The sequence below is a fragment of the Anopheles ziemanni genome, chromosome X, assembly GCF_943734765.1.
Source record: "Anopheles ziemanni chromosome X, idAnoZiCoDA_A2_x.2, whole genome shotgun sequence".
In the NCBI taxonomy this organism is placed as follows: domain Eukaryota; kingdom Metazoa; phylum Arthropoda; class Insecta; order Diptera; family Culicidae; genus Anopheles; species Anopheles ziemanni.
In genome coordinates this window covers 8,553,064-8,579,355 of record NC_080707.1, presented here as the reverse complement: position 1 = coordinate 8,579,355, position 26,292 = coordinate 8,553,064, and the positions used below count along the sequence as shown (strand labels likewise).

Here is a 26,292-nt window from a genome sequence, read left to right as displayed (position 1 = left end):
ATAAAACATCATACAAACACACTTGAATTTCAAGCCTTCGTTCGTAAATCTTAGAATAGATCTTACATTTCATTTTATTTTCTAATTTCCAATTTTCGTGAACAAAAATGAAGAAATGTAGAAGCTTTTGCAGCTTTCTGATTTCCGTAAGCTTTTTGTTGGGAAAAAATCGCACGCAATGTATTTTTGCATGGTGCCAGTATTCACTTTCCCTTTAGCGAATACCGGGCAAAGCATAGACAATAGATTGAAAGCGAGAACCGTTTGAATGAGGATAAAGTAAGATAGGGTAAAGTGGGGCCATATGGATCTGGTGGAATAAAATGCATTACAGCTTGATTTGTCAAGTGAACATGTACGTTAATACACACGACTTTTGTTTACTAATTGGGATGTAAAAGTATAGGTAACGAGAATACAATGTTTGGTCTCTGACACCTTACAAGATTCTTTTGCAAGTGATCTTTTAAGGCATTTATTGTGAAATGTAGCTTTTTGTGAGACGTATTGCACCTGTCATTGTGGAGCAAACCATTTTAAAGTGAAAACAAATACACCATTAATCCGAAATAATTTTACTTATCATTGCAGAGAAATTGATATTCATTTTGTTCTATAAAGAAGGAGAAGATAAATTCGATAATCAAACATTTCCCTCCTCGCCTTGCTCACTCCACACGAGTTGTTGATATTAAAGTTGGGTAATGCAGATCCATGAATATTTCCAAAGGTTCATCAATATTTTTGGATTCGAATCCTCAACAAATCCCCCAAAACAAGTTCGTATAAGTTTTGCCCCAGAAGATGGTTGTAATAGCTGGCTGTTTTCCGTAAACGCAGCTTTAGAAATGCAATTAAATTCACTCTTAACTTGCAAGCCGTTTTCGCAGAACGCCCAAAGTATCGTCAGGAAAGCTTACATAGTTTCTAGCATAATACGAATAAAGTGTTTTATCTGGTAAATGTTATTGTAAAGCTGTAAAATTCACATCGAATGTATTCGACATACTCTATTACTCAATTTTGTTTTAAAGGGCTTAATTCAGGCTAAAAACTTACCGGTACATCTTGCCACATTTTCCCGTAGTTTGTTTAGTTTTTGTTTTTCATTTCAGAATGATCGGGCAGGTGTTTTTTTCTGTTCAGTACCGAACTTTCGGTTTCACAAGTTTTTTCGCGTAGGTTTCTTCTGCTTTTAATTTGTGTTAGGATTTTCAAAAAACTATACACATGAATAATTGAAGTGTTGCATTCGGTGCCTATATAGCCAAGGGGCTATTTAGCCCCAATATTAACTACTCAACCCTACTAAGGTGATCATGAAAACGTAGGCTCCATATCGCCCCACTTTCCCCTAAATAAAAAAATGTGATATTTTGTGTTGCGCAGTGCTTTACGACTCATTGCAAAAAGAGGGACTACACGGTCTCACACTCTAGAAGCAAGCTGAAGTCCTTTCGTCCTTAAATGCAGTCAATATGAGATCTTTAGCATGGTATGGTGCTTTAGGACAGAGGGTACAAGAAAAGGGCCCCCGGTGGAACCATCGTATAGAACACACACACACCACACATATAATACGAAGGCCGGGATGAGGAGAACGATTGGTTGTGGGGGGGATGTTTGCTGCGCGGGACTTGGGCGAGGGGGAAGAAGGGGCAAGCAAGACTCGATCGAGTCAGGAAAAGAAACACGGCGGTCGTGTCTTGGTGCTTTCTCGGTGCTGCTAAGACCTCTTGGATCGCGTCGACGGCCGATCTCCTGAGGTGGTGGGGGAGGGGAGAGGAGGGGGGGAAGGGGGAGGAAGGACGCGGAGGAAAAGAACAAAAAACTGGTTTTACAAGTTTTCGCTCTCGTGTCGCTGCCGCCGCAACCACTACCCCCCCCTTCCCCGCCTACCCCCCATTCCCACCACGACTTCCTGCGATCCTTCCTCCGTCAGTTCTGTACCGGTTCCTCCTCTCCACTTCTACCCACCCCCCCTTCCCCCCTTCCCGCTCATGGGGTGTGTTTTGTTCTCTGTTCACCTGTCGCTTCTTTCTGTGTGTATCTCTGTGTGCGTGGTGTTTGTGTATGTATGTGTTTTCATGCAAGCGGGCGCATCCAAGTGTGCTCCTTCCTCCCCCCCCCCCCCCCTCCTCTCTTTGTCGTCACCGTTACTATTGTGCCTCCCATTTTCCCCTTGAGAGGATCGCCGCAACCGTAAGAAAGCAAAGAAGACGATCGATTCGTTTTCATACACAATGGAAGATGGGATGCATTGCGCCAAAGCCTAGAACAACTCGTTTTGTTTTTTTTTTTTAATTTTTATTTTCCCTTTTCACTATTTTGTCGTTTCTCGTTGTGGTTGTTCGTTGGTTGGTTGGTTGGTGTTGGTAGTGGCGGGGACAAATGCTGAAAGCTCTCTTGTTGGAGTTGTGCTTTGCCGAGGATCCGGCAATTTGATCCTTGATTTTCGTAAATACATCGAAGCCTCGATGATGAAATTCCTTCCCAAAACCTGATCATGTTAGCGCATTTTCCCGTTCCCTCCCCACCATTCCCTCGATGCAAATACACGAACCTTTCTGTAACCAGTGTGTGTGTGTGTGTGTGTCGTGTGTGCTTTTTTTACAATTTTAGACTGCTTGTGTTTTTTTTTCTCCTCGCTGCTGTTGCGTGTTAGTTTTTTGCTCATCCAACATACCCGCGGTTTATGTTGCGTTGTTGTGTACGTACGGGGGAAGGGAGAGGTGCTTGAAAGCACAAACAATCTCCCTCCCCCACCCCCTGTTCCCGCCTCCCCTCAACCCTGTGTGTCGAAGAAACGCGTGTTCCGTTCGGTTGCGTTCGGCATTTTCCCCCTCCACCCTTCCTCCTCTCATCACACCGTTGAGTGTTGGTGTGTGTGTGTGTATGGCAAGGAACATTCGCGCCATCTAGCGGCGGTTTAGATTTAGATCACATTGTACAGTTTATCCGGGCGCCACCTGGTGGCGAGCATGAAAACTGCTTTAGTTCGCATTGGGGAAAAGCTTTCAAAACCGATCGGATTCTTTCTAATTTAAAATAACGGTTTTCAGTTGGAAGGTAGTGGTTTGCAATAATCGTATGGTCGTTTTACGGTAACTTTTTATATTTCTTGCAACGGATTATTGGAATCGATAGCAATAAACTAAAATTCATAAAATAGAAACAACTTTAACGGCTATCCCATAAATAAACGGAAGCGCATAAACCGATTCATTTATTAATCAGGTTTTTCCCGCCAACCGTTCGCAATATCGTATTAAATGCATCCGGGTGGGGAGATGCATTAAAAAATAAAACATAACTAAAATAACACCAAATCCTTCCACCCCATTTTAACGATGATGATGGTAATAAAATACGACAACCTTTGCGACAACTGCATTGCGCTGTAAGGCTGCATTATTTGCATCTGGCCAAAGGCGCCCCCCGCTTTTACGAGCCCAAAGTTGCGTTAGAGAGATGTAGGAGCCGTTTTCTTTACGATTCCACCAAGATCCCCGGTTTTTAATCGGTGGAATAAAGCGAACCGATCGGATTAAATCGGACTCTATAAATCGAGGAAAAATACGTAACCTCCCCAACCCCCATGTTGGGGTTTTTTTACGCTCCGAGAAAACTCAATGGCGAGTAGTTATAGTTCGGTACGGCGTTCTTAATAAATAAACCCGTACACCGTAAATTTGCAATCACGCATGGCGCACTTAAAATAAAATCTAGCGGAGGCATTAAAACATATCACAACCGAACTCTCCCATTTCCAGTCTCTCGGTACGCCGTAAAAAATAAAAACAAGTCTTTAAAAGTACAATCCATTAGTACAGGTATTGGCAATAAATGTAAAGCCAATGACCGACAGTGTTGTGTAGTATTTCATTTATCGCAATTTTATGCGTCCACTCGTTGGATTTTTTTTAATTTTTAATGTGGGCTATCACATCACGAGAAGGTTAGCTGGTACATTATTCGTTTTTTTAATTAAATTGCAAGCTTATTTCTCCATTACACATGTATGGAAGATGGTGTATTATGCAACTTCACCCTCGGGGTGCGTTTCACTGCTTTCCGATAACGGGGTTATAAAAAAAAAGGCCGCCAATAGAATGTGAAAGCATTCGTGCAAATGTTATGACAAAACCCACAAAAAATAACTATCAATATTTTTTTTGTTTTGACGTTACATAAAAAAACTATTTCGTTTTCCATTTTTTGTTTTGTCTTTTCGACCGGTTGCGAACAATCAATCCACCGGAGAAAGCACCACACACTCAGACGCAACAGTGGTGGACGATATATAGATCGCTTCCAAACACCCGAAGATAAATAAAGAATTACGGTGGAACTGCTGCTGCTGCTGCTGCTGCTCGAGTGGAAAAGGAAAAACCGTGACACTCTAGCACGGAGGAAGCCCTATTTGGGCTTTGAGGGTGTGTCCATCAGCCTTCTGCCCATTAATAATGCGCCTCTGCCTCTCAAGATCACCCTGCGAAGCGCAAAGCGTCTAGCTAATCGTCCGTAGCGAATCGATCACTATTTGTTTAGCTGCTCGCGAAGGGAAAATTGCACTTGCCTCTTTCGCCGCTCGAATGCACAGAACCCCCCCCCCCCCCCCCCCCCTCCCCTCTAAAGGGAAACTTTTCTCCTGCCTTCGCTTTGCTTTCTTCCAGCTTGTGTTAACCACGTAAACCTGTGTGTGTGTGTGAAGGAGCAAGAGGCAAGAAAATGAGGGAAAAACTCAATCACCATCACGCGGGGTTGTGTTTCCATCGTAAGGAGAGGGGCGGGAAGGTGGTGGGCGGGCTCGCCCTAATGGTGAAAATTAACGGTCAGTTTATAATAACATCAGCACAGTTCGACCGAATGCTCTCTCGATTAGTTGGAGGAGGAGGTGGGGGGGGGGGGGAGGGGAGTGCACTGTCCACGCCTGGCAAAATGGGAGGGGGAGGGTGGTGGAGGGGAAGGCCAAAATCTGCCGCTGCCTGGTGTATATGGAACCTGATGGATGAACATGCGGGCTGCAATTTGGAACAGGAAAATCTGCGTTCCAAATTGCTATATTTATATATTGCTAGCTCTGGGTGGGGTTTTGGGAGGTGCGGGAGGGACATCGCAGATCGCGTGTGAAACCGTTGATGGTGTGGTCAATCCATCAAAGCAACGAACAAAAAAACAAAAAATTGCCCGAGGAGAGGTGAGCGTGTAAAACACTTCTGGAAAACTTAAACGCTAAAACTAAATGAGTTTCAGTAAAATGTCTAAAACACTCAACCATCACTGCTTGTGGGAGCCTATTTTCCTTTTAAGCAGAAATGTACGCTCGCCCCGCCTCTTTGCACGTGCACGTGCATACCGATAAGCTGGTCGTCCAACAGCGAAAAAATAATCAAATGCCGTTCGTACGTGTGTGCGCAAGAATTTCACCTTCGTGTTTTGCCCCCCGAGGAGGAAAAATGCGCTTTTTTCCACCGCATAGTGTTGTGTTGGTACCCTGTTTCCGGCCCAGCCATATCTTCTCGGTTTCCTCCTGCGGAAGGATGTATGTTTTTCCTTCCTTATGGCGACCTCTCGCGTAAGTGAATCACTTCCAGGGTGGTGATAAGAATGCTTGAAATTTCTATTGCTTTTACCTGCCTGCATTGGAATGTGGAAGGCACATGTTTGCGGAAACCAACGTGCCGACGGGGTTAGTTTTTTCGTTACGTACGCCCGTGTTTTATTTTAAACATGTTTTATTAATTTCTTCAAAATTAAAGTTAATCGTAAAAATTGAGAAAATGTTAGATACAATTTTGATGAACCTTTTTTTTTGGTGGAAAAAATAACGACAAGTTCAAATAGACCGCTCAAACGTTGAAAAATTCGACTTTTTAAACAAAAGACTTACGCGAGTTTGGCAGGCGACGAACCCTTCCTTTTTCGAGCATCGGTTTTCGTTGTGCACTTCCGGGCTCCGAACTCCGAGAGTAGTCTTGTTTTGGAACCTTTTTGCGATTTCCATCGTCTACCCGCTACCCCTGCTCCCCCAACCCGCGAAGAAAGGGTCGGCTTTTGTGTCGACGTGGTTAAACATTTGTCTGGCGACACCATTATGTGTGTGGGTGTGTGTATGTTTTTGTATTTCGGTTGACTTAGGCACACCTATGCTAACTTGTTGGAAGATGCGGGAAGATACGTTCTTTTTCCCGAAACATATTTTTATCACACTTTCTCTTCTCCTGACTTGATTAGAACGTTTCTTATTGTGATCTCAAACTGTCGCTCTCTCCCTCCCTCTCTCTCTCTCTCTGTCTCTCGCTCCCTTTATTACGAAATATTTTCTTTTAAGATTTTGGAAAAAAGGGTAAGATTCTCCTTGCTTTATGTTGCTCTCCGCATTCTTCGGTTTCTCTCCTCTCTTTCGTCTGGTGTGTTTTCATTAACCCATTATCTCTTTTATTTGGAAAGGGTTGTAGGACAAGACGGGGTAGTATGAACCACTCGCTTGAGAAAAATGTTTTTACTTTTTTTAACCACAAATTTCTCAGAGTGTTTTCGATCATACTATTTTATTACAATGATGTATTGCTAAGCCCTTCCCCAAACATGCATCTGTAACCATTAAGGACAAAAACATGCCTCAGTAATGGAACAGGCCATTGGTGTTTCGAACTATCAATTAAAGTTGGTTGATCAAGAGCAATTTAATTTATATTAAAATATCTCCTTTGAGAGTTTGTTGTAGAATTGTGTGTCTTGTTAGTTGGACAACCTCCCTTTTTTAGAAATTTCCCTAAAAAAAACATGCAACTGTTTGGCGAATCTTTTTATTGAACATTGTAAAAATACATTAATCTTAATTCTTTGTTTACATTGCTTTTAAATTTTGCTTATCTTCCAAACTCAGCTTCACCCGTTTCCGAACAAAATTCTGCTATGCCCTATTCAAGCAAGTCATCTTTTATGTTTTGATATAATGACACAAAACTGTACAGGGGATTTTGCTGTACAGGGGATGATATAACATTCAGTTATTGATTCTAAAGGCCATCATGCTTTCAAACAAAGTGTTTCGTCGCATGTTTTTTTTAAATATTCGTTTAGAAGAAACATTGAAGCAATCCCCTCCCCCCCCTTCCTAAAGCAAAAGTAAAAAGATTGTCCATATTTTAAGCAGATGACTTTGATTGCCTGTCATCGTGTATGGAAACAAAATACAAATGATATAACTTCAAACTGGCCAACTAGGTGGAGTTTAAAATATAGAGCGCTCGTAGGGCATTTTGCCCTGTTTCGCCCTACATTACTGTATCACTCTCCCCCTCCCTCTACTATAAACGATTCTCTCAAAGTGACAGAGGGACAACGTGCGAGAGGTTCCGATCTTCTTACTCCGTTCGCGAAACTGCGAGAAGATTTCCGCGCAAAATAAAGAGAGCAACACGTCGTTGTTCGAGGGAGGAGGAGGAGGATGAAGGTCCAAAAAACACAAATTTCGATCCGTATACTGTTTGCTATGTTCACTGACAACTTGTAGTGCTATAAACTATTAAGTAGCTTTATTTTGTTTGGTTGGAAAAAGTTACTTAAAGTCGATTTGTCATGGAAGTTTTCATGGATCATCTTACATGTCATGAATGGAAAGTGCGGTCCGAGAGCGCCACAGGTATTTGAGTCACATTTGAGTTAGCCACTACCATCACCAACCCTCTGTCCTGTCCTTCCTCCTCCTCTTCGCCTTCCTTGAGTAAGGTATTCTCTCCGTCATCAGACGCGATATATGTAATTGTGGGTGATGTCAGGGAGAGCTGGTTTCTCTCACTCTCTCTATCGACTCGACTCCCCCCCCCCCCCCCCCCCCCTCCAGAAGCCCCTCCATTTCTCACCTTCCTCTGTGCGAGCAGCTTAAGCCTCTGCCATGTTGGGAGTTGGTTCCGCTCAGCGGCCACCAGTTGCTCATCAGCCGTCGTGGCAATGGGACGTTGATCGGGATTTTCCTCCATCGGGCCTCAAACTAACGCGAGTGAACGTGTGCGCGCGCGCGTGTATGTGTTGTTGGTCGGGTGGGAAAATCACACCACCCCCCAATTTCCGTCCGGAGTTCAAGGGTTGGCCTTTTTCGATTTTGATTTTCATGGCCACCGGAAAGAAAAAGCCTTACGAGAGCCCCCAAAGACATTCGTTTGCATCGTGTTTTGTCTGTGTGTGTGTGTGTGTGTGTGCTGACAGTAGTTTGTAGGAAACATTTTCGGAAGTCGCGCACGAGGGTGTGGAACATACAAAGTCGGAAAAATCGTTCCAAAACGACGGCTGGAAAGCGTCACGTAGTTGCACAGAGAGTCAACCAACCTCCCCCCAGATGCACCCACTCAACCTCCCAACCACCACCACCCATCGCAACCGGGTGGGCAGCGCAGAAACTTTCCAAAGTCAAAGCACTTGTGGCAAAAGTGCATCAACACCAACGCCAACCTCGGGTTATCAACACCTACCTCGCGGATTGAAAGGGAGGGGGAGGGAAATATACCACAGGGAGGAGGCTCATCATTAAACTTTAAGAAATGAACGATTGCCTCCAGATTCAAGGGTGTTTTTTTTTTTGGCGAACCACGAACATTTATGATTGTTTAGAGATTCATCATTAATGTTTTGAAGTTTAGCGGATTCATGAAGCAATGAACAAAGGGTTCATGAGATTCCTTATGATCAAATCAAATCAAACGCCCTTCGGAGTTTTGACCCCTTTGGTTAGTGTGAGAAATCGGCTTGGGAGGAGGAACCGGAGGAGGCTGGATGGCTTTTCACTCGCCTTTTTTCCAAAATGCTGCTGCCAGCACGGCACACGACCTCGCCTCTCGGGAATTTGGTGCACAGCTTTCGCAACCAACACAACACAACCCAAACCCTCCGGTGACTCCCCTCTTCACCTGTGTGTTTTCCCGATTTTCACCCTTTCACCACCCTCTCCAAAAACAGCCAACTATTAGCTGTTGTTTGTGTGGCTCTTTTCTATTGTTTACACAACTTCGAGAAGACGGGGGAGAGTTTTCCGATACGGTTTTCTTTGCCCTTTTCGCGGACCCACTGGCCCCTGGCTACGGTGTGTAATGTGTGTGTGTGCGTGTGTCCCAGGCCAGAGGTCGACACGTTTCAGGTCGATCTCCTTCGAACCTGGGCCCCCGAAAATTGTATCATCTCATGGTTAAATCGTGAGCCAACTAAGGAAAGAAAACCATCCCCTCCATTCTCCTTTCGTGGGGGAGGTGAGGGAAAACTTTGGAAAACTTCTCCTCCTGTTTTTTTCGTTTGTTTTTGACTAACCTTCGCATCAATATAAACGGTTTATAAGAATTTCCAGCGATATATGAAAGTTTCCGCAAAGGATTTTTTAGTGTTTGCGAACGCGAAAAGCAGACTTTCCACGTTTATGCAGGTGGAAAAAGAGGAAGTGTTCCGCTCGAGGCCTAGGAGAGGGGACCGCGAAATTGTGTGCGATTGCCACGAACACCACCACCACCACCACCATCGCTGTGCGAACAACAATCAAAAAGCCACCAACAGCAACCACACCAGCAACAACAACAACAACAACAGACACACACACACACGCACGTACACGAACACAGGTCCGTTCGTCCATCAACCTCTCCGTGGGTCAGTGCAACGTCATGTGATTCCGTGAAGCAAAACAATAAATAAATGAGCCTAAACACACACACACATCCTTCAGATTTCTACTCACACTTCACGACATTGTGTAGGGTCTCAAAAGCACCCTCCTCCACCCTCCAACCCAGCATCGGAGCTTCGTGGGAAAAGGTGTGTTATCCCCATCGTGATTACCCTCTTTCTGCAGATGCCGAACCGAAGAGCTGCATTTTACCTTTTCCTGCGCTTTCGAGATGCGATTAATCGCGGGGAGGGAGAGGGGGGGGGGGATAGGTGGTATGCAAGCAAGATTCCCCCCCCCACCCCCCCCCCCCCCCCCCTTTCTGCTGCAGCTCTCTGTTTCTGTCGTTCCACGTGAGGTTTTAAAACACCACCATCGCCGCCATCAGGCAGATGAATGCAAATCATTCATGTGTCAATCACATCTGTGCGGAACGATAGATACACTCCCCCTTCAAGTACCACCCCTCCACCCCTTTAGTTTCGCGAAGTTTTCCACCCCATGGTTTGCCCCACTCAAAGAGAGAGAGAGAGAGAAGGAGAAAAAGAGCCCTCTTCGATGGATGGAATGCTGTGTCTGGGCGAAGAATGATGATGGAGCAATTCTATCGGAGCTGCGCAATAATGGCCCCTCCTGTGTGTCTTGCTGTACGGTTTGTTTACGCAGAAAAGCGAAAAAGAAAAAAGGTCTTCCAACCCAACACACAACACCGCGTTGGAGGGCGCAGCAGTGGTGTGCCCTTATTTTAAAATTCACCGTTCACCAGACGCGACGGACCGCAAAGTCCAGCAAAAACAGCCTCTTATCTGGTCGGGAGGATCTTGATCTAGAGGCTTCAGCTCGCCGGTCGATCGCTTCACCTAAATTCGAAGAACCTCTCAGAGACATTCTTGCGCTCATATCCAATTTGTTTTCGTTTCGTGGAAGCGACGATATCTCCATTCTGCTAATCAATGTTTTACTGTCGATACTGACTATTGATGTAAGGTTTAGACAACAGAATTCAATGCACAGTCCTCTAGTATAAGAGATTAGATTCCGCGGCCTTATGATTCAAAAATGTTCCAAAATCTTTGGGCAAGGCCCATGCCTCCATAGCATCAAGTGTGAGTTCACAAAGTTCCAAAATCTTTGGGCAAGGTCCATGCCTCCATAGCATCAAGTGTGAGTTCACAAAGTTCCAAAATCTTTGGGCAAGGTCCATGCCTCCATAGCATCAAGCGTGAGTTCACAACCCACAATGTGCAGATTAGTTTCTAGAAGACTTGGCGAAGCTGAATACGAATTCTTGAGATCAGTCCATGCCTGAGAATGGGAGTTCTGGTACTACTTACAAAGTCCATTTCGAACCTCTCCTATCTAGTCCAGTTTCAAAAATTCCAAAGTTGGTTAACAGCTTCTAAGCAATCTATTTATGTCGATACTGACTGTTGATACTAGTGTTGGGCAGTTTCAATCCCATGAATAATGGATCTTTGCTCGAAAACATGGTCGCCAAGTGGAGTACGAATTCTTCGGAAAAGTCCCCTGTCTAGGAGGGGGTTAAGTTCTGTTCTGGTTTAAGTTCTGTTACTACTTGCGTATGCGTAGTCCATTGTTTTTAGTCTAATTATTTCGACCTGGGGTAGGCGTCGATACTGAAGTTCCGATTTCATCTGCCTCAAATGCTTGCCGACCTTACGTGTGCGTCTAACATCTTTTTGGTATTTGGATCATACATTTTCGAGCTTTTGGATCACTTGGGTAAACCTGGGTACTGACGGATGAGTCTGTATGCCTCAGGTACGCCTTCAAATGTTCAAACAACGTAATGGCTAGGAAGTTAGGTCGCACATATTCTGTTTGCCAAAATCCTGGTTATTTAAGATCTCGCGGTCTTAAATTGAGATAGACTAGATTTCTAACTAGTTGACTGTTTTCAAAACTTATACCCCTTGCTTGGCTCCATACACCGACCCTAGTCCTAGTGAAGGCTCAGCAAACAGCTTGCCATGGAAAAACCTTCGCTCGCTGAGTCAATTACCGCCGGCAAGCCGATTCGTTGCTGTTCTTTCCCCCTTTTCCGAAAGGGGAGGTGTACTGCACTTGTTTTATTTTTGCTGCGTCTGGTGCGACACACTCCATTCTATGTATATTCAGAGGGTTGGGCAGGTTTTGTGTGTATAATGAGCTCAACGAATCAATACCGATATGAGCTGCAGTCTCCCGCTCGTAGTTCTCGTACAGCCTATTTGCGTGTATAGCTATGCAATGTAGAACTAACACGTACACTGTTGGAAAAAAGGGGTGATAGAACACTACACCCCACTGCAGACCAACCACACACCTTGACTTCCACAGTGGATGCTCCATTCTAGGGTGTGTACTCTCCTCGACACACCTGATCGATCCAGTTCCGGTGCACGTGCGGTATCTATTGGTCGACTGAAGGCAACAGTCCGCGACCCCACTGGGGGCAATTGGTGGGAGTGTGAGCTTCTCTGTGGACAAGCACCAGGCTGAATGGCTGGGAAAAGTAGAAAAGAGATTGTGTGGCTTTCCGCCATTGGTTGCCGAATTCTCAGCCACAAATTCCTGCTTGGCCACAGGAAAGAGAATGTAATGTGATCGTCAACACACACCCCAGACGGGTCGACACTGGCCTGGACCGAGTGTTTTCACCTTAAACCGATTCCACTCTGCAACAACGGCGATAGAGCGCAATTCGCAACAGTGGTCCGCGTTCCGTTTGAAAATTCGTTTCATAACGGAGTGAAGAAAACCCCTCGCTGTCGAGAGTCGAGAGTCCACCGCCGCATGATAATTAGCAATTTTTTCCCTACCTCACCCACCCCCTCTTATGGTTCGCGTTTTTCATATGCCCTTCGGGTTTTCCTTCAGCCCCATCGAACCGGGGGATATCCGATCCGGTTGCAAACTCCTCGTTTGAAGGTAAAACAAGCCAAAACAAAAACCCCCGATCGCAGGCGAGCTCTTGCGAGATATCTTCCCGTTTAGCAGAAGAGAAGACCCTCTGCCGCGAATGTATGTCGCGCGGGGTGCGGAATGATGATTCTGCATGATATCCGGCTCCATCCGGCAGAAAATAGAGGGCAGCAGGAGGGATATTCCGTTCTGTTTCACACACTTTCCGCGGTTGGTGGTTGGTGCCCTCGTTTTTTTTTTTTTCGCGTCGAGGAAAGCGAACCTCGAAGTAGGTGCGAGCAAACGGGGAAGGAGGTGTATGTATAGACTCACTCGTCAGCAATAATATGTAAGTGAAGCGAAAGACTTTTGGGGCCTCGTCGACAAAGCCAAAGAAGAGAACCGTGTGTTGCCTTTACAGCGTGCTTTATGTCTTATGTTTGCTTAATGTTGCCACAGGGGAAAGGCCCTTGTAAAGTAGTGTACGATCGATAGTATATCCCAGTGTCGTGTGTGTTTGTGTGTGTGTGCGCTTTTAGTCTTCGTTTAACACACGGGGTTGTGGCTAGTGAACAACGAAAAGCGAAAAGAAATTGCTCCTCTACCGTGTGTTCGAGTTCAGTACAGTGAAATGGCCAGCGTGCGATGACTCGCCAGCCAAACACCCAGCCGGTGCGCGAATATGTGCGATAGAAAGCGGATAGATCTGCAAACGCGTGCTGGTTTCCGTGGGCGCTCGCTAAGCACACCCGGTGGCGTCTCACCGTCGTCATGAAGAAGAAGGGCACGAACATGTTCGAGCTGCCACCGAAGTGCCCGGCGCTGGCGGACAAGATCACCGGCATATTCGGCTGGCGGCACACCTATCAGGTGCACCAGCGGCAGAAGGGCATCGCGCACGGCAACCAATACCTGTACAAGAGCTACTCGCTCAACCTGCCACGGAGGGGGGCCGGTGGCGGCGCCTCGATGGCTTCGTCCACCGGCAGTCTGACGGCCGGCGGAAGCGCATCGTCGTCGTCGTCGACGTCCGCCCGCGAGCGGCTGTACCACCATCATCACCCTCACCATCTGCACCAGGTTGCAGGAAGCAGTTGCTGCGCCACCGAACCCGGCACGCCGAACTGTGAAGTAGTAAGCGCCTCGCCGTTGTTTACCCTTAGATACTCGTTAGGTATTAGCGTTTGAACTTCGACCTGAAGCGGTGGTGAAGCGAGCAGAAGCGTACCGTAGTGTCGAAATGGTCATGGGTACGAATCCACCCGCAGCATTTTCAGATTAAGAGCGAAGTGAATAGTTGACTCTTTAGCGGTGAGAGTAGAGCTACTAAGAGAGATATAAAAGATGAGAATCTATCAACTCTCTGGTACTTATGACGTAGATCCGGTAGAGTCAGCTGACTCCGAATGGCGAGAGAAAGGAGGCAATGAATATTATTCCCTCTCTACAACTTCCGCTATCCTGAGGTTTGTTTTCAATAACATCAAATCTCGGCTTGTGCAACACACCACAATTGGAAAGCCGACAAACAATCTCCGCAGTAGAACAATTTTGCTTTACGGCTCTTAAGCGCTGGCAATAAAACGAGAAGAGATACTTGTTGGAGTAGTTGTTTGCTCATGTCCGTCGCCGTACCCTCTCTCACAATGTCGTGACTCATATCTTATCAGTCGGTATCGTGTGTCCGCGATTGTCTCCGCTATTTGCCTCACACCAACAACTTCCTCTGTTGTTCTTTTTTCAACAAAACAACAACAAAAAGAGAGTGGTAATCAGCCAAACACAGAGAAGGTAACCAAAACTTCCCCCCCTTCCCTCTGCTCGTGCGTACCAAGGAAGCCGGTAGAGTGTTAAGCTGATTACGTACTCCCTTACCCTCCGTCCTGAATCTCATCGCTCGATCAGAGGAAGGAGTAATTCACGACGCTGCAATCACGGTCTCGATTGCGCTTCCGATAAGCGGCTCTGCGTATATCCGACACCCCTAAGGTGGGGACTTTCGTTTGACGTCTCGTGTGAAGTGGAGTGTTCTTCTTTGTGTTAGCCCTGGCCGTTGTTAGCACCCAAGTGGTGCTGTGTGGCGATAATTGCTCGTGTCGCAAACTTCTGGACCTTGGCGTTGAGCGTATCGTCGGATAGGCACGCCAGTTTCGTAGCACCCCGACCTGAGGCCCGGAGGTTTGTTGTTGTTCTGTTTTTACTGTGGGACTTCGCTGAGTTCAGGGCACGTTTGGCACTTTTTGTACGCTCAAACCCCCCGTTTCACACCCGGTGTCCTCTTCAGGCAACCGAAACGAATCCTGCATGCGGTGATAATGCACGCACGCACCAGCTAACGCTGTACGCAACCTTGAGCTATAACTTGTACTTGAGTAGCTTAAGCTGGAGGAAAAAAAGGCTTTGCACACTCAATTGCAACAATTTCGATTCGCCTCACTTTGGTTCAGGTGCACCGAAACGTGACGTTTGCGTTACAGGAATCAGAGGATTGTTATTATTTATTTTTTATGAAATAAAAGAAGTATATACGCGAGGATCGAGAGCTCGATTGCGGACTGTCTAAGGCTGTGAGGCTTTCTAACAGACATTAACTATCGATCCGGGATTTCTATCCCAAATCCAAAGCAAACACTTGGGTGTTTACATTTTGTTAGGTTTATTGGAGTTATTAAATTCATCTCATGAATATTTCTTGACACTTGTTGTCTATTTTGTATCGAGCAAACTTTCATTCGAATTCATCAGTTTTAGCACCATTCCAAAGAGAACTTCGAATAACTAATATGAAGAGTAATCAGCGACTCTCCCCTTCGGTTCGAGGCTTAAAAATTCGATATGATATAATACTAATAAAGTTTTAAGTTGTGTAGTCCTCAATGGTACTAAAATACTCCGTTGGGATGTCCACTGAATTGTGCAATCCGGTGAAGGAGTCTTATCTCTCCTCGTAACGACGAAATCTTTAAAAGATTTCCTTTAATTTGGCATAACTACATTTCCTTCAACAGTTTCGGGCTTTAGTTAACCTAATTTATCCTTCTCCTCTGTAAGAACTTACGTGCTTATGTTATTTACGAGTTAGGAAGTTACAGGAGTTAGTTATAGTTGCATCTGTGACGTCCACTATAATCTCGTGTCGCATATATTATATTAGTACTTCAGAACGTCGGATCATGGTCTCTTCTGCCTTACGCATCGGGACCCTTCAACCTTCATCCACAAATTGGAAGAGATCTTTGTTTATTTATCGCTTGCATCCCTTTTTGTACCGTTCCAGAATCCCGACTCGTGGGTCGTGGTGCACCATTTGCAGTCACAGTCGGGCATCCTTGACCCGGAGGATCACATCAGCGACGTGGCGGACGACCGGGAGGAGATCATTGCCAGCTACGAGGACGCGGGTGTCGGACCGGATCCGGGCGTGCAGCAGGGCGGCGGCGACGGTGCGAGCGGCAGCTCGGTCGGCACCGGCAGCCCGGACATCTTTCAGGTCGGCGGCCCAAAGGGCGCGCCGGGCGTGGTCGGTGTAGGAGGAGGCGCAGGGGGTGGCAGCGCTGGAGAGCCTCCGCCGGACGACGATGTCGGGGTGGCGATGGCAGCCGCGGATGGAGGTGACCCGTCGGCGACGGTGGTGGCGGCGGCGGCGGCCGCAGGAGGGACGGTAATGGTGACCACTAGTGGCGGGGGAAGTGCCAACGGCGGAGAAGGTTCGTCCTGCATCGAGGTGTCGGCGAACGAGCCGGGCCCGCTCGGGCTGGGGCTGCAGGTGCGCCGTGGCAGCGAGCCGTCGCTGCATCAGATCGGCGTGACGGACCAGCGCAGCCCGCTGTACAACGTCAACCCGAACGGGCACCACCAGGAGACGAGCAAGCGCTGGTCAGCGGCTCCCGTGTGCCGCAGCGACAGCGATCCACCGCCCGACAAGCAAAACGGCGGAGCAGGAGGAGCCATTGGCGGTGGTTCGTCGGCGGCTGGCTATCACAACCACCTGCACCATCACCACCATCACCTGCTCTCGCCGGAGTGGAACGTCCCCGAGGAGGACTCGCAACTGCAGCTGCAGCAACAACAGCAGCCACAGCATGGCCAGCAACCGCAACAACAACAGCAGCAGCAGCAGCAGCAGCAGCACGACAGCCTATTGCCGCAAGCCTTCAACCGATCCGGCCGGCTGTCGATGCAGTTTCTCGGTGCCGAGGCCACCTCCGGCTACCGGTGGATGGACGCGGCAGAGAAGGCGGCCGCCGCCGCCTTGCACAACCAGTCGTCGCCGGCCGTCTACCAGCCCTACATGCAGTACGTGCAGCAGCAGCAGCAGAACCAGCAGCTCAACCACTCGTTCCACCATTCCGGTGTGCGAGGGGTCGATGGCGGTGGCCGTGGGAGCGGCCGGGGCATCGCGGGCCTCAACCACACTGGCAGCAGCTTCAGCTCCAAGTCGCTGCCACGTGAATCGACGCGCAAGGAACCCCTCGGCCAGGCCAAAGCGTCCGTGTACGACTCACTGCGGGAGAAAGATAGGTACGGCATAGGTGTCAGTGTCAACAACATGTACAGAATTTTCTACGAAGATGATAAATCGTCGGCTCAATCGAACATTTTGCACTGACTTGTAAGAATAGAAAGGAAAGTTGTTCCATCTTACACGAGCGAAAACAGCTCTAGCAATTCATTTCAACTTTCTTTGAGCGTTTTTGAGGTGTTATTCTTTAAGAAGTAAACACTTCATTTAAGACTTGCTTACCTCGGTGAAGAATTGATTTAGCGAAATCATTCCGATCCGCACGTTGAAGGTAAACACGTCTACTCTATCCTAGGGACGTTCTACGTTTGAACGAAAAACTACAAATTGGACATGACGAGGAATTACACGATTAATTAAACTTCCACAAGAGCCCGAAGCGTGTTTTTGACGTTCTCTGTCTTGCAATTATTTATTTGTTAAAATACATACACCTCCATGGGCATTATATTAAAATTAAACACAAGTTCCGCAACCCTCACGTCGTTAGCGGATACAATATGAGTCACTGTGGAAGTTCGTCTTAGACAAAACATACATGTTGAAAAAAAATAGACATAATGTAACGCGATCCGTGGCTGTTTAGACTGAACTCTTTCGATTGACTGTATTTATCCACAATCAATACCATCGACCGTTGAAGATTAAAATAACAACGGTATAACAAACCGAGCCGAAATGCACTAGGCTCAGTTACGTACTTCTTAATTCGTTGCATGCTAATTTGTTTTGTTCATCTTTTTCGCTTCAGTGAAATGCTGCTGGTAGTGAACGAAACCGGTGGCCCGCTGGGACTCACGGCCATTCCGGACAAGGACCGGGGTGGGCTGCTGGTGCAGAGCGTCGAACCGGGCAGCCGGGCGGAGCGGGGCCGGCTGCGCCGGGGCGATCGCATACTCGAGATCAACAACATCAAGCTCGTCGGACTCTCGGAAAGTTCCGTGCAGGAACATCTTAAGAAGAGCCTCGCATCGACCGAGCTAAGACTGAGGGTGGTACGCGGTGGCAGCGGCCCCAAGGGAAGCACCAAGGCTGGCGGAGGACCGGAGCAGCAGCAGCAGCAACAGCAGCAGTTTGCCGCCGCTGGTCGGCTAGTGACGGGTGGCAGCGGATCGCGCTACCGGCGGGACAACCGCGTCGGCCAGATGATGATCGAGGCGGAGGAGAAGCCGACGTCGGCGGCAAAGGTTGCGACGGTGTCGCCGACACGCAAGATGCCGGGCGGACCGTCGACCGCCAGCAGCCTGCAGGTGGCGAACACGCGCAAGCTCGGCAAGCGCATCGAAATCACACTCACCAAGGGCGACCACGGGCTCGGCTTCTCGGTGACGACGCGCGACAATCCGGCCGGCGGCCACTGTCCAATCTACATCAAGAACATCCTGCCGAAGGGCGCGGCCGTGGAGGACGGCCGACTGAAGCCGGGCGACCGGCTGCTGGAGGTCGAAGGCATCCCGATGACGGGCAAGTCGCAGACGGAGGTCGTCTCGATACTGCGCGGTACGCCGCACGGTGCCACGCTGAAGATCGTCGTCTCCCGCCAGCAGGAGCTGGCCGAAAACGTGAAGGAGCGCGAAATCGTGAGTCGGAGCAACAAGCATAACTTTACTCGAAAAGAGGAAATCAACCTAGAGCAGCATGTCTTATCACTCATTTCATTTCTCCTCTTCCCCGTAGGGCTTTGGCGTCGAAAGTGAACCAAAGAACACAACAGTGCCGAAACCGCCGCCTCCGGTAATGCCCAAATCATCGCTCAAGCAATCGAACAGCAGCAACAGCCTCGCCGGTGGCCATCACCATATGCAAGCGGACGATGAAAATGGCACCCGTGGTGGCGTCAGCGGTAGTCGCTCGATGGGAAAGCTGTCCTCCATTTCCTCGCCGAAAACGCCGACGGTGCAGAAGAAGCCACTGGCGTCGATCCTGAAGTCGGCCTCCACCAATCAGGTCGCGGACCTGCTGCTGCTGCAGGACCCACCCGTCAACGGAACGGACGGAGGTAGTGGTGTTGGTGGTGGTAGCATGACGTACACCAACGGAACCGGAGGAGGAGGAGGCGCTGGTTCACTGTCAGGTGCGGCCTGGAAGAACCGCGAGATACTGACGCTGCACATTCCGGTGCACGACACGGAAAAGGCAGGGCTGGGCGTCAGCGTCAAGGGCAAGACGGGCTCGGGCAACAGCAGCAGCAGCGGGGGCAGTAGCAGCAACGCCAGCCGCACCGACGGGGATCTCGGGATTTTCGTGAAGAGCGTGCTGCATGGGGGAGCCGCTAGTCGTGACGGCCGGCTCAAGATGAACGATCAGCTGCTGAGCGTCAATGGCGTGTCGTTGCTCGGCCAGTCAAACGCGGAAGCGATGGAAACGCTCCGCCGAGCGATGCTGCAGCAATCCGGTAGGTTTTGTTCCGTTAGCCAAGAAAATCCATAGTCATTAGTTTGCTTTAGCTTGTGCAAGTTCCTGTCAATGGCTTTGGGTTTTGACCGATTGTCTCGGCATTCAGCGTGCCGAAATTATGTGTAATTCTTTATAAAGTAACAAACTTTTCGATCTGAGTTCTTCCGAAATCATTCGTTTAATAATGATGTCAAGTCAATTTGAGATATTTGACTTATAAACAATCTTGTTTCAACTAGTTTCTGCGACAGATTTGGAATGAGCGTTTAATGAAGCAAAATTTACAGAAACTCGTAAACTCTCTTTTAAATCTAATGTCAATCAAAATGGTTTGTTATCATATTCATGGATTATGTAACTATTTGATTATTATCTAACTATTTGAAGTTTAAATTGCTTGATTGAAAAATTCTATTACTTCATACATTAGATTGAACATAGAATCATTGTGCCAATCAGAATATATCTGTTTTTACCGTAAATCTCTCACCTGTTTCACCAATCTTGAACATACCTTCGGCTTAAGTGTGTTTTGAAGAAACATTATAATGTTTTGCCATTGAATTTTACTGAATTACAAAAAAGGGCAAAACGGTGTGTGCACACCACAATCAATGCTAGCGATGGTAGTAGACCGAGTCTTCAATCGTTTACCGAGTCGTTTAATCAAAACTTATGTCTACTTATTTTAGGCGGAAGCTATCCCGGTAAAATCATTCTCACTGTGGCGCGGCGCATCGGACGACCGGTAAGCACCGGTGAGCTGCTTGAAACCATGGATCCACGGCCGACGGCTTCCTCCTCCACCGCTGCCACGACAACAAACCCGGAAAACGACGGTGGTAGTGGTGGTGGTAACCCTGTTAGCTCTGGCACGACTGTCATCTACCTCAGTGCCGACAAGCAGCAGCAACAGCAACCACACCGTCCGCAAGATAACGGCGAGCCGAAGCTGCAGCAAAGCAAACGCTACAGCAACCCGGTACTCGATCGGTTGACCGGAGGCAATGGCACGGGAGGCAACAACTCTGCGGGCGGCATGATGATGTCCGGCAGCAACGAGGCACTCTCGTCCGGCGGTGGTCATTACGCGCAGATCGGTAACAGCAATAGCAGCAGCACCAACAGCATCGCGAACACTCATCATCTCCAGCAGCAACAGCATCATCATGGACACAACCAAAGAGCGTCGGCACTGCGGACGACCGGCGGCGGTGGTGGCGGTTCCCGCGGGCCATCGTCAGCGGTCCAGCAGACGCCGCCAACGCATGGACTGCGCAACGAGAGCTACTACATGGCCACCGGCGAGCACTGGAATACGACCTCTTCGGCCACCAGCCTGAACGGTAGCAATGCGGTGCTGATCGAGGAGGATCCCGAACCGACCTCACCGTAAGTATGGGTGATAAACTTACGTGCACTTCGTTGATTGAGGATCTTTTTTTAACGTTTAATTTCAAACATGATGACACATTAGAAAACACATAAACTATTAAACTGTTGGGAAAGCATAACTTGAAAAATGTTCATTTAAATTCCATTCCGTTCTTCTCTTGTTCATTTCATTCATTTAGTACCTTCCACCTGGCACGTCCGGCGGACGTCGGGGGTGTGGCGATGGGCAATGGTGCCACCTCGACTCCGAACGGGGCGGACACGACGTACGCCAGCCAGCTGTCACTCGAGACCAACCCACCGCCGTCGGATGCGTTCAGCCGGGATGCGATCGGGCGCCGCTCGATGTCGGAAAAGCACCACGCAGCGATGGACGCGCGCGAAACCGGCACCTACCAGCGCAACAAAAAGCTGCGCGAAGAGCGCGAACGAGACAGCAAGCTCCTGCTGCTCGGCGGCAACGGCACCAGTATGACCGCGTCCGGCGGCTCGATGGAGTCGATCAGCCACCAGATGGCGCGAATCGACAGCTTGCGCCATGGTGGACGTGGGGGTGGTGGTGCCGGCAGACAGCAGCCAACGGCCGCCCTCGCCGCTCATCTGCTGCGCGACGAGGCGCAGGACCAGCTGGGCGACCTCGGGCCATCGCTGGGCATGAAGAAATCGTCCAGCCTCGAGTCGCTGCAGACGATGGTGCAGGAGATCCAGATGGCGGACGAGCCGCGCGGGCCGAATGCGCTGCGCACGCCGCGCGGTCGTGGGCGGGACGAGATACTGCGGGCTCTAGTCGAGCAGCCACCCGAAGCAACACGTAAGCAATTCATTTTCCCTCTTAACTGCTGTAGCTTTTCGTGTAAAACATTCTTTAGAAGAAAGCTATCTATCTAGATGTAAAGTTTACAAATTTAAATTTGTTTCTCTTAATTTCAGAAGCCAAAAAACACTGGCTGCTAGAAGATGCGCCCCCTTCTGCGGCGGGTGGACGAGGGGCAGAAACGGCCGGTGGCGCGTCCGGTACCGAGCTGCCGGACGGTGGTTTCGTGTCCCGCAACAGTCCCTTCCAGTCGTCGTTGAACGATGGCAAAGGAGCGAAGCTGCGCGTGAAGAAGAGCGGTGGCCTGCTGCGCGGCATCGGCCACATGTTCCGCTTCGGTAAGCACCGCAAGGACGGAATAGCGTCGATGGAGACTGCCATTACTTCGCGCAGCATGATGCCATGTCCGCCGGAGCCGGTCGGTGGCGGCGGGCCATCACCACACAGCAGCAACGCGTGGGCCTGGGTTGCTGAAACGAGTGGCAACAGCAGCAATGGAGGAGGAGGAGGAGTTGGCGGTGGTAGTCAGAAGTACGGTGGCACATCGGCGTCCACCAAGACCGCAGCCTCGAGCGGCAACAGCAACAACAACAACTCGACATCCGCTGCGTCGCGATACATCGTGTTCGAGCAAAACTCCGTCGAACGGTCCGCATCGTCCGGGGTCGTGTACGGTCACCAGCAGCCGCCTCACTACCAACCACCTCCTCCGCCACCCGGCGCAGGTTCCAGCGGACCCACGTCCATTCACCACACGGACGTGTTCAACCATCGCTACTCACACTACGTCAACTACGAGGAGCTGCAGCAGCAAATCAGGTAGGACGGACAGGACAGGAGGGTGGGAGCAGGCGTAGAAAACACGGTGTGCTAGCTTTCCCGAAGCTACCGGCTCATCGGAAGCATTTAACAAAGCCTCCAACTTCTGGTGATGTACATACAAAGAATAAGGCACATTGACAAACATGGTCGTATGGCAGAATCGACTGCCGGGTTTTGTGGTTATCGGGTTTTCCTTTGATTTTGTTTTATCCATCATCATTTTATTACGTTTTTACTTCCACGCTTTCCACCGCCAAAAACGACACGCTACGATTCTCTCACACAGCTTTCACATAAACAAAATATTAGCTTCTCTCAACTTCTAAATCCAGCGTACGAAGGTTAGGATCGAGGGGGTAACTTTTCCTACGTAGTGTGGTGTGTTGCCTTTTTTCCCATGCTGGTCCGGGTTTTGTATTTATCGTACTCGATAGTGGAGAGATAGTGTCGCATGATGTCCCATTGTGTGAGTATGGCTTCAGCGTTACGTTATAGTTCATGGTATGATTTTGCTTGCAAGAAGCCGTCGTCTCTTAGCCAATAACAAAACGTCCCTGCTTTTTTCCCTCAAATATTTAAATAATCATAAATAGTTTACGCTGCAGATTGTCAAATATAACAACACTTAACACATTCACACATTTTTCCTACAAGCTGGAAGCAAACGAAAGTGTAATTAAATGCTTGTTTTTTTTAGCGTAATCGTTGTCCTATTGATGTTGTGTTGCCCTTTAACGCTTTAAAGGAAAATAAGTATACTGTTTTAACGTACCTGAAATGCTTATGGATTGGATTAGTGATATGTACCGTATATTTTACGCGCATAATCGGACACCACCTTTGGATAAGAATATGGTTTTCGGTTTTACTAAACCATTTTAATATTTACTGTTCAGATGCTTTTACACTATTTATTAGCTTTATAAATATGTGTTGAATCTCGTATTCTTAACTAGTTGCACAATAGATATGTTCGCTATTGTTGAACCCATCAGTACTCCATTCTTCAATTAATGATAACATTAAATAAATGTATTATACACAACCAGTTTCAGAATATGTCAAATCTAACTCTGCTATTTTTGGCAATTTTGTCGTGCCTCATTTGTTGCTGAATATAAATAAAATTTAATGTTTGTTCATTAATCATACTCACTTAAACACACACACAATCCCCTTACGAACAAACAACTACTGATGGGAAAATAGAATTCGGTACAAAAAACTTCTTTTAATTCATATGTCCGTGTACGAACGCTATTCTTTCACTTTGAAGCAATAATTATTGATTAAAAATGTATTTTTATACACCCGAAAATACAGTCTATTTTTATATTTTAACAGATAATTAACTTATTTAATGTAATAAATTTAAGCAACTGAATTGTTAATGAAACCAAGTAGGAAAACTAATAGTGTAATGTTACTCTAGAGCTACCCTAGGCCCCGATGTCGTATTACTACATTATGAAAGGATTGCTATGTTTGTGCTATAAATTCTAATGCGCTGTTCTTTTTCTTCCCTGTGACTGCAGTCGACGACATCATCACTACCATTCGCAACGTTCGGCCCGCAACACGCCGCCGGTTGGAGACATCGGTCTGCTGGGCAGCGGGTCCGTGAGCCAGCAACACCAGCCACCATCGCACCACCATCACAGCATCGCACTGCACAACCCGAGCCACTCGCAGCAACAGCAGCAGCAGCAGCAGAAGTATAAGAGCGCCCGGCCAACCTCATGCTACTACGATAATGCTGGCGGTGGCTACGAAACGATCTCCTCCATCGGTCCACCGCTCTCCGGCGGGGGCAGCATTTCTTCCACGCACCGCAAAACATCGGGCAGCGGCGGTGGCGCCGCTAGCAACAACAACAACAACAACTCGAGCGCCACCAGCCAGCACACGCTGCTGACCGTCTCGTCGTCGTCCGCCAACAGCAACGGCAACAGCGTGCTGCCGGAGGACATCAATGGGAGTGTCTCGAACAACAACTGGCATCAGCCGCATCATCATCTCGGTGCGAACGGTGGTGCCAGCATCTCGACCGGCTCCGGATCGATGCGCAATACCCGCGGTCCGTTCGTGACGCAGGTGAAAATCCAGAATCAAATGTACCAGTAGGGAAGCAACCAGAATTGGATTGGATCCAGAAGAGGGCCAAGATGAGGCATATACATTGCCTACCTATAACACAGCCGACCACGTTGTTGGGATGAAAAAGAGATGTCCTCGTACCATCTCGCTCATGTAGCTTTTTAACTCATTCCACTCATATAACGATATATAATGCCTATATAAAACGATCTGCTACTGATCTACTTATTTGGAACAGGAAGGACCAACCCTATCCACTTTGGCCAAGCCAATTTGAAAGGCGAACTACGGAGAAGGGGAGTGTTTGCGGAGTAGCAAAAGTCATAAGTATCATGTTATCACGCCAGAGACAGCTTCGCACAGGAACACCATTATCTACCATTAGCTACTCCATTGCCTGATCTCGCGCTTTTCTCATGGGCATCGAGAGTTCTTTTGGTGTAGAAATTAAATTGATCAACCCTCTTCATGCAAACCATGTGTGTGTGTTCCACATGGATTAGTGCATCTGTCACCTACCCATTGCCCCTTCCTTTGCCCCTGTATAATTTCCTCTGATGTTACCTTTTGAACTACGATGAGACATATGTTTTAATTTAACGATAGCGCACGGCGGGGTGTAAAAACATTTATATCAAACACACACACGGGCGGTGCTGCGTTTTGCACAAACAATAACGTTCGTATGGTCGCCTGTATGCTGCTACCATGCGTTATTCCGTGCTGTGCTATTTACATTTTACTCCTTACTTATTGGAAATATTGTGAATTCACTCATTGCCCCTTCAATGTGCCCCCGGTGCTGGTTTTTTTTTTCTGGCGCCGATTATTTATGGCAAGGTCGAAACTGTTACGATACGGAATGGAAACGATTACTAACTAAACGATACTATGTCAACCAACGTTCGTTATGTTTTCTGTACTCTTTGCCACGGATTGTGGTATGTGATGCTGTCTCGCACGAGCCAAACGCCCCCCCACAGTCGGACAGTATGAGCCACCGGAAAATAATCTCTCGTACGAATATGCTGCTAGTAAATAGGAATCCACGCGCTGAAATGTATTATATTATTAATTACACGTGTAATAAAACATGCATCGTCATCTGTTCGATATTTAAAGGAAGTGCATAATGCGAAGCAGCCAAACAAGCATGCTGCGAAAAAAAGGTAGCTACTAATTAGTGTCACGGTTGAAGCATAATTGCGCCAATCGATCGAATTATTCCATATGAACTGTATAAGCCCCCACATGCGACCCAGAGAGATAGAGAGTAAACATGGAACCACGTAATAAAACATAGATAGAAATCGTTTGATTGTGGCGTAAACATGTAAATATATTGAAAATTAGCGAAACCTTGTTACAGTACACTATGATTTTGTGTTGTTGTTTTTTTTTGTAAAAAGTCCCGGAAAAAAGAGTTTAAAACAGCTAATTACACGAGCTGGTGACTATGGTGATTCGGTCAGAAACGGAAAATTGCTCGATTCATTTCAAATAGAGTAGAGCGACAATAGAGTTGTTGGGTATTGCAATATCTGAATTACATCAACCCGGGGTATCACAGAAAAATTAAAAAAAGACCCTTTTCTCGGTGGCTTGATTCATGTCCATCAAAGAGTTATGTTTTAAAATAAAATCTCTTTCAGGTCATGTGGGTCGTATGTAAACCGCAGTCACAGA

The 26,292-nt window shown here is 47.7% G+C and overlaps 1 protein-coding gene across 1 annotated transcript; it reads left to right on the top strand.

Moving 5' to 3' along the window:
• The first annotated feature begins 13,330 nt into the window (after nt 1–13,330).
• LOC131291429 (uncharacterized) lies at nt 13,331–25,333 on the top strand. Its single transcript, XM_058320639.1, has 8 exons — nt 13,331–13,693; nt 15,837–17,080; nt 17,833–18,661; nt 18,759–19,480; nt 20,178–20,870; nt 21,053–21,684; nt 21,804–22,506; nt 24,045–25,333. Exons 1-8 carry the CDS (start codon nt 13,331–13,333, stop codon nt 24,631–24,633), a joined length of 5,775 nt encoding a protein of 1,924 aa, XP_058176622.1. The 3' UTR covers nt 24,634–25,333.
• Nucleotides 25,334–26,292: the final 959 nt, after the last annotated feature.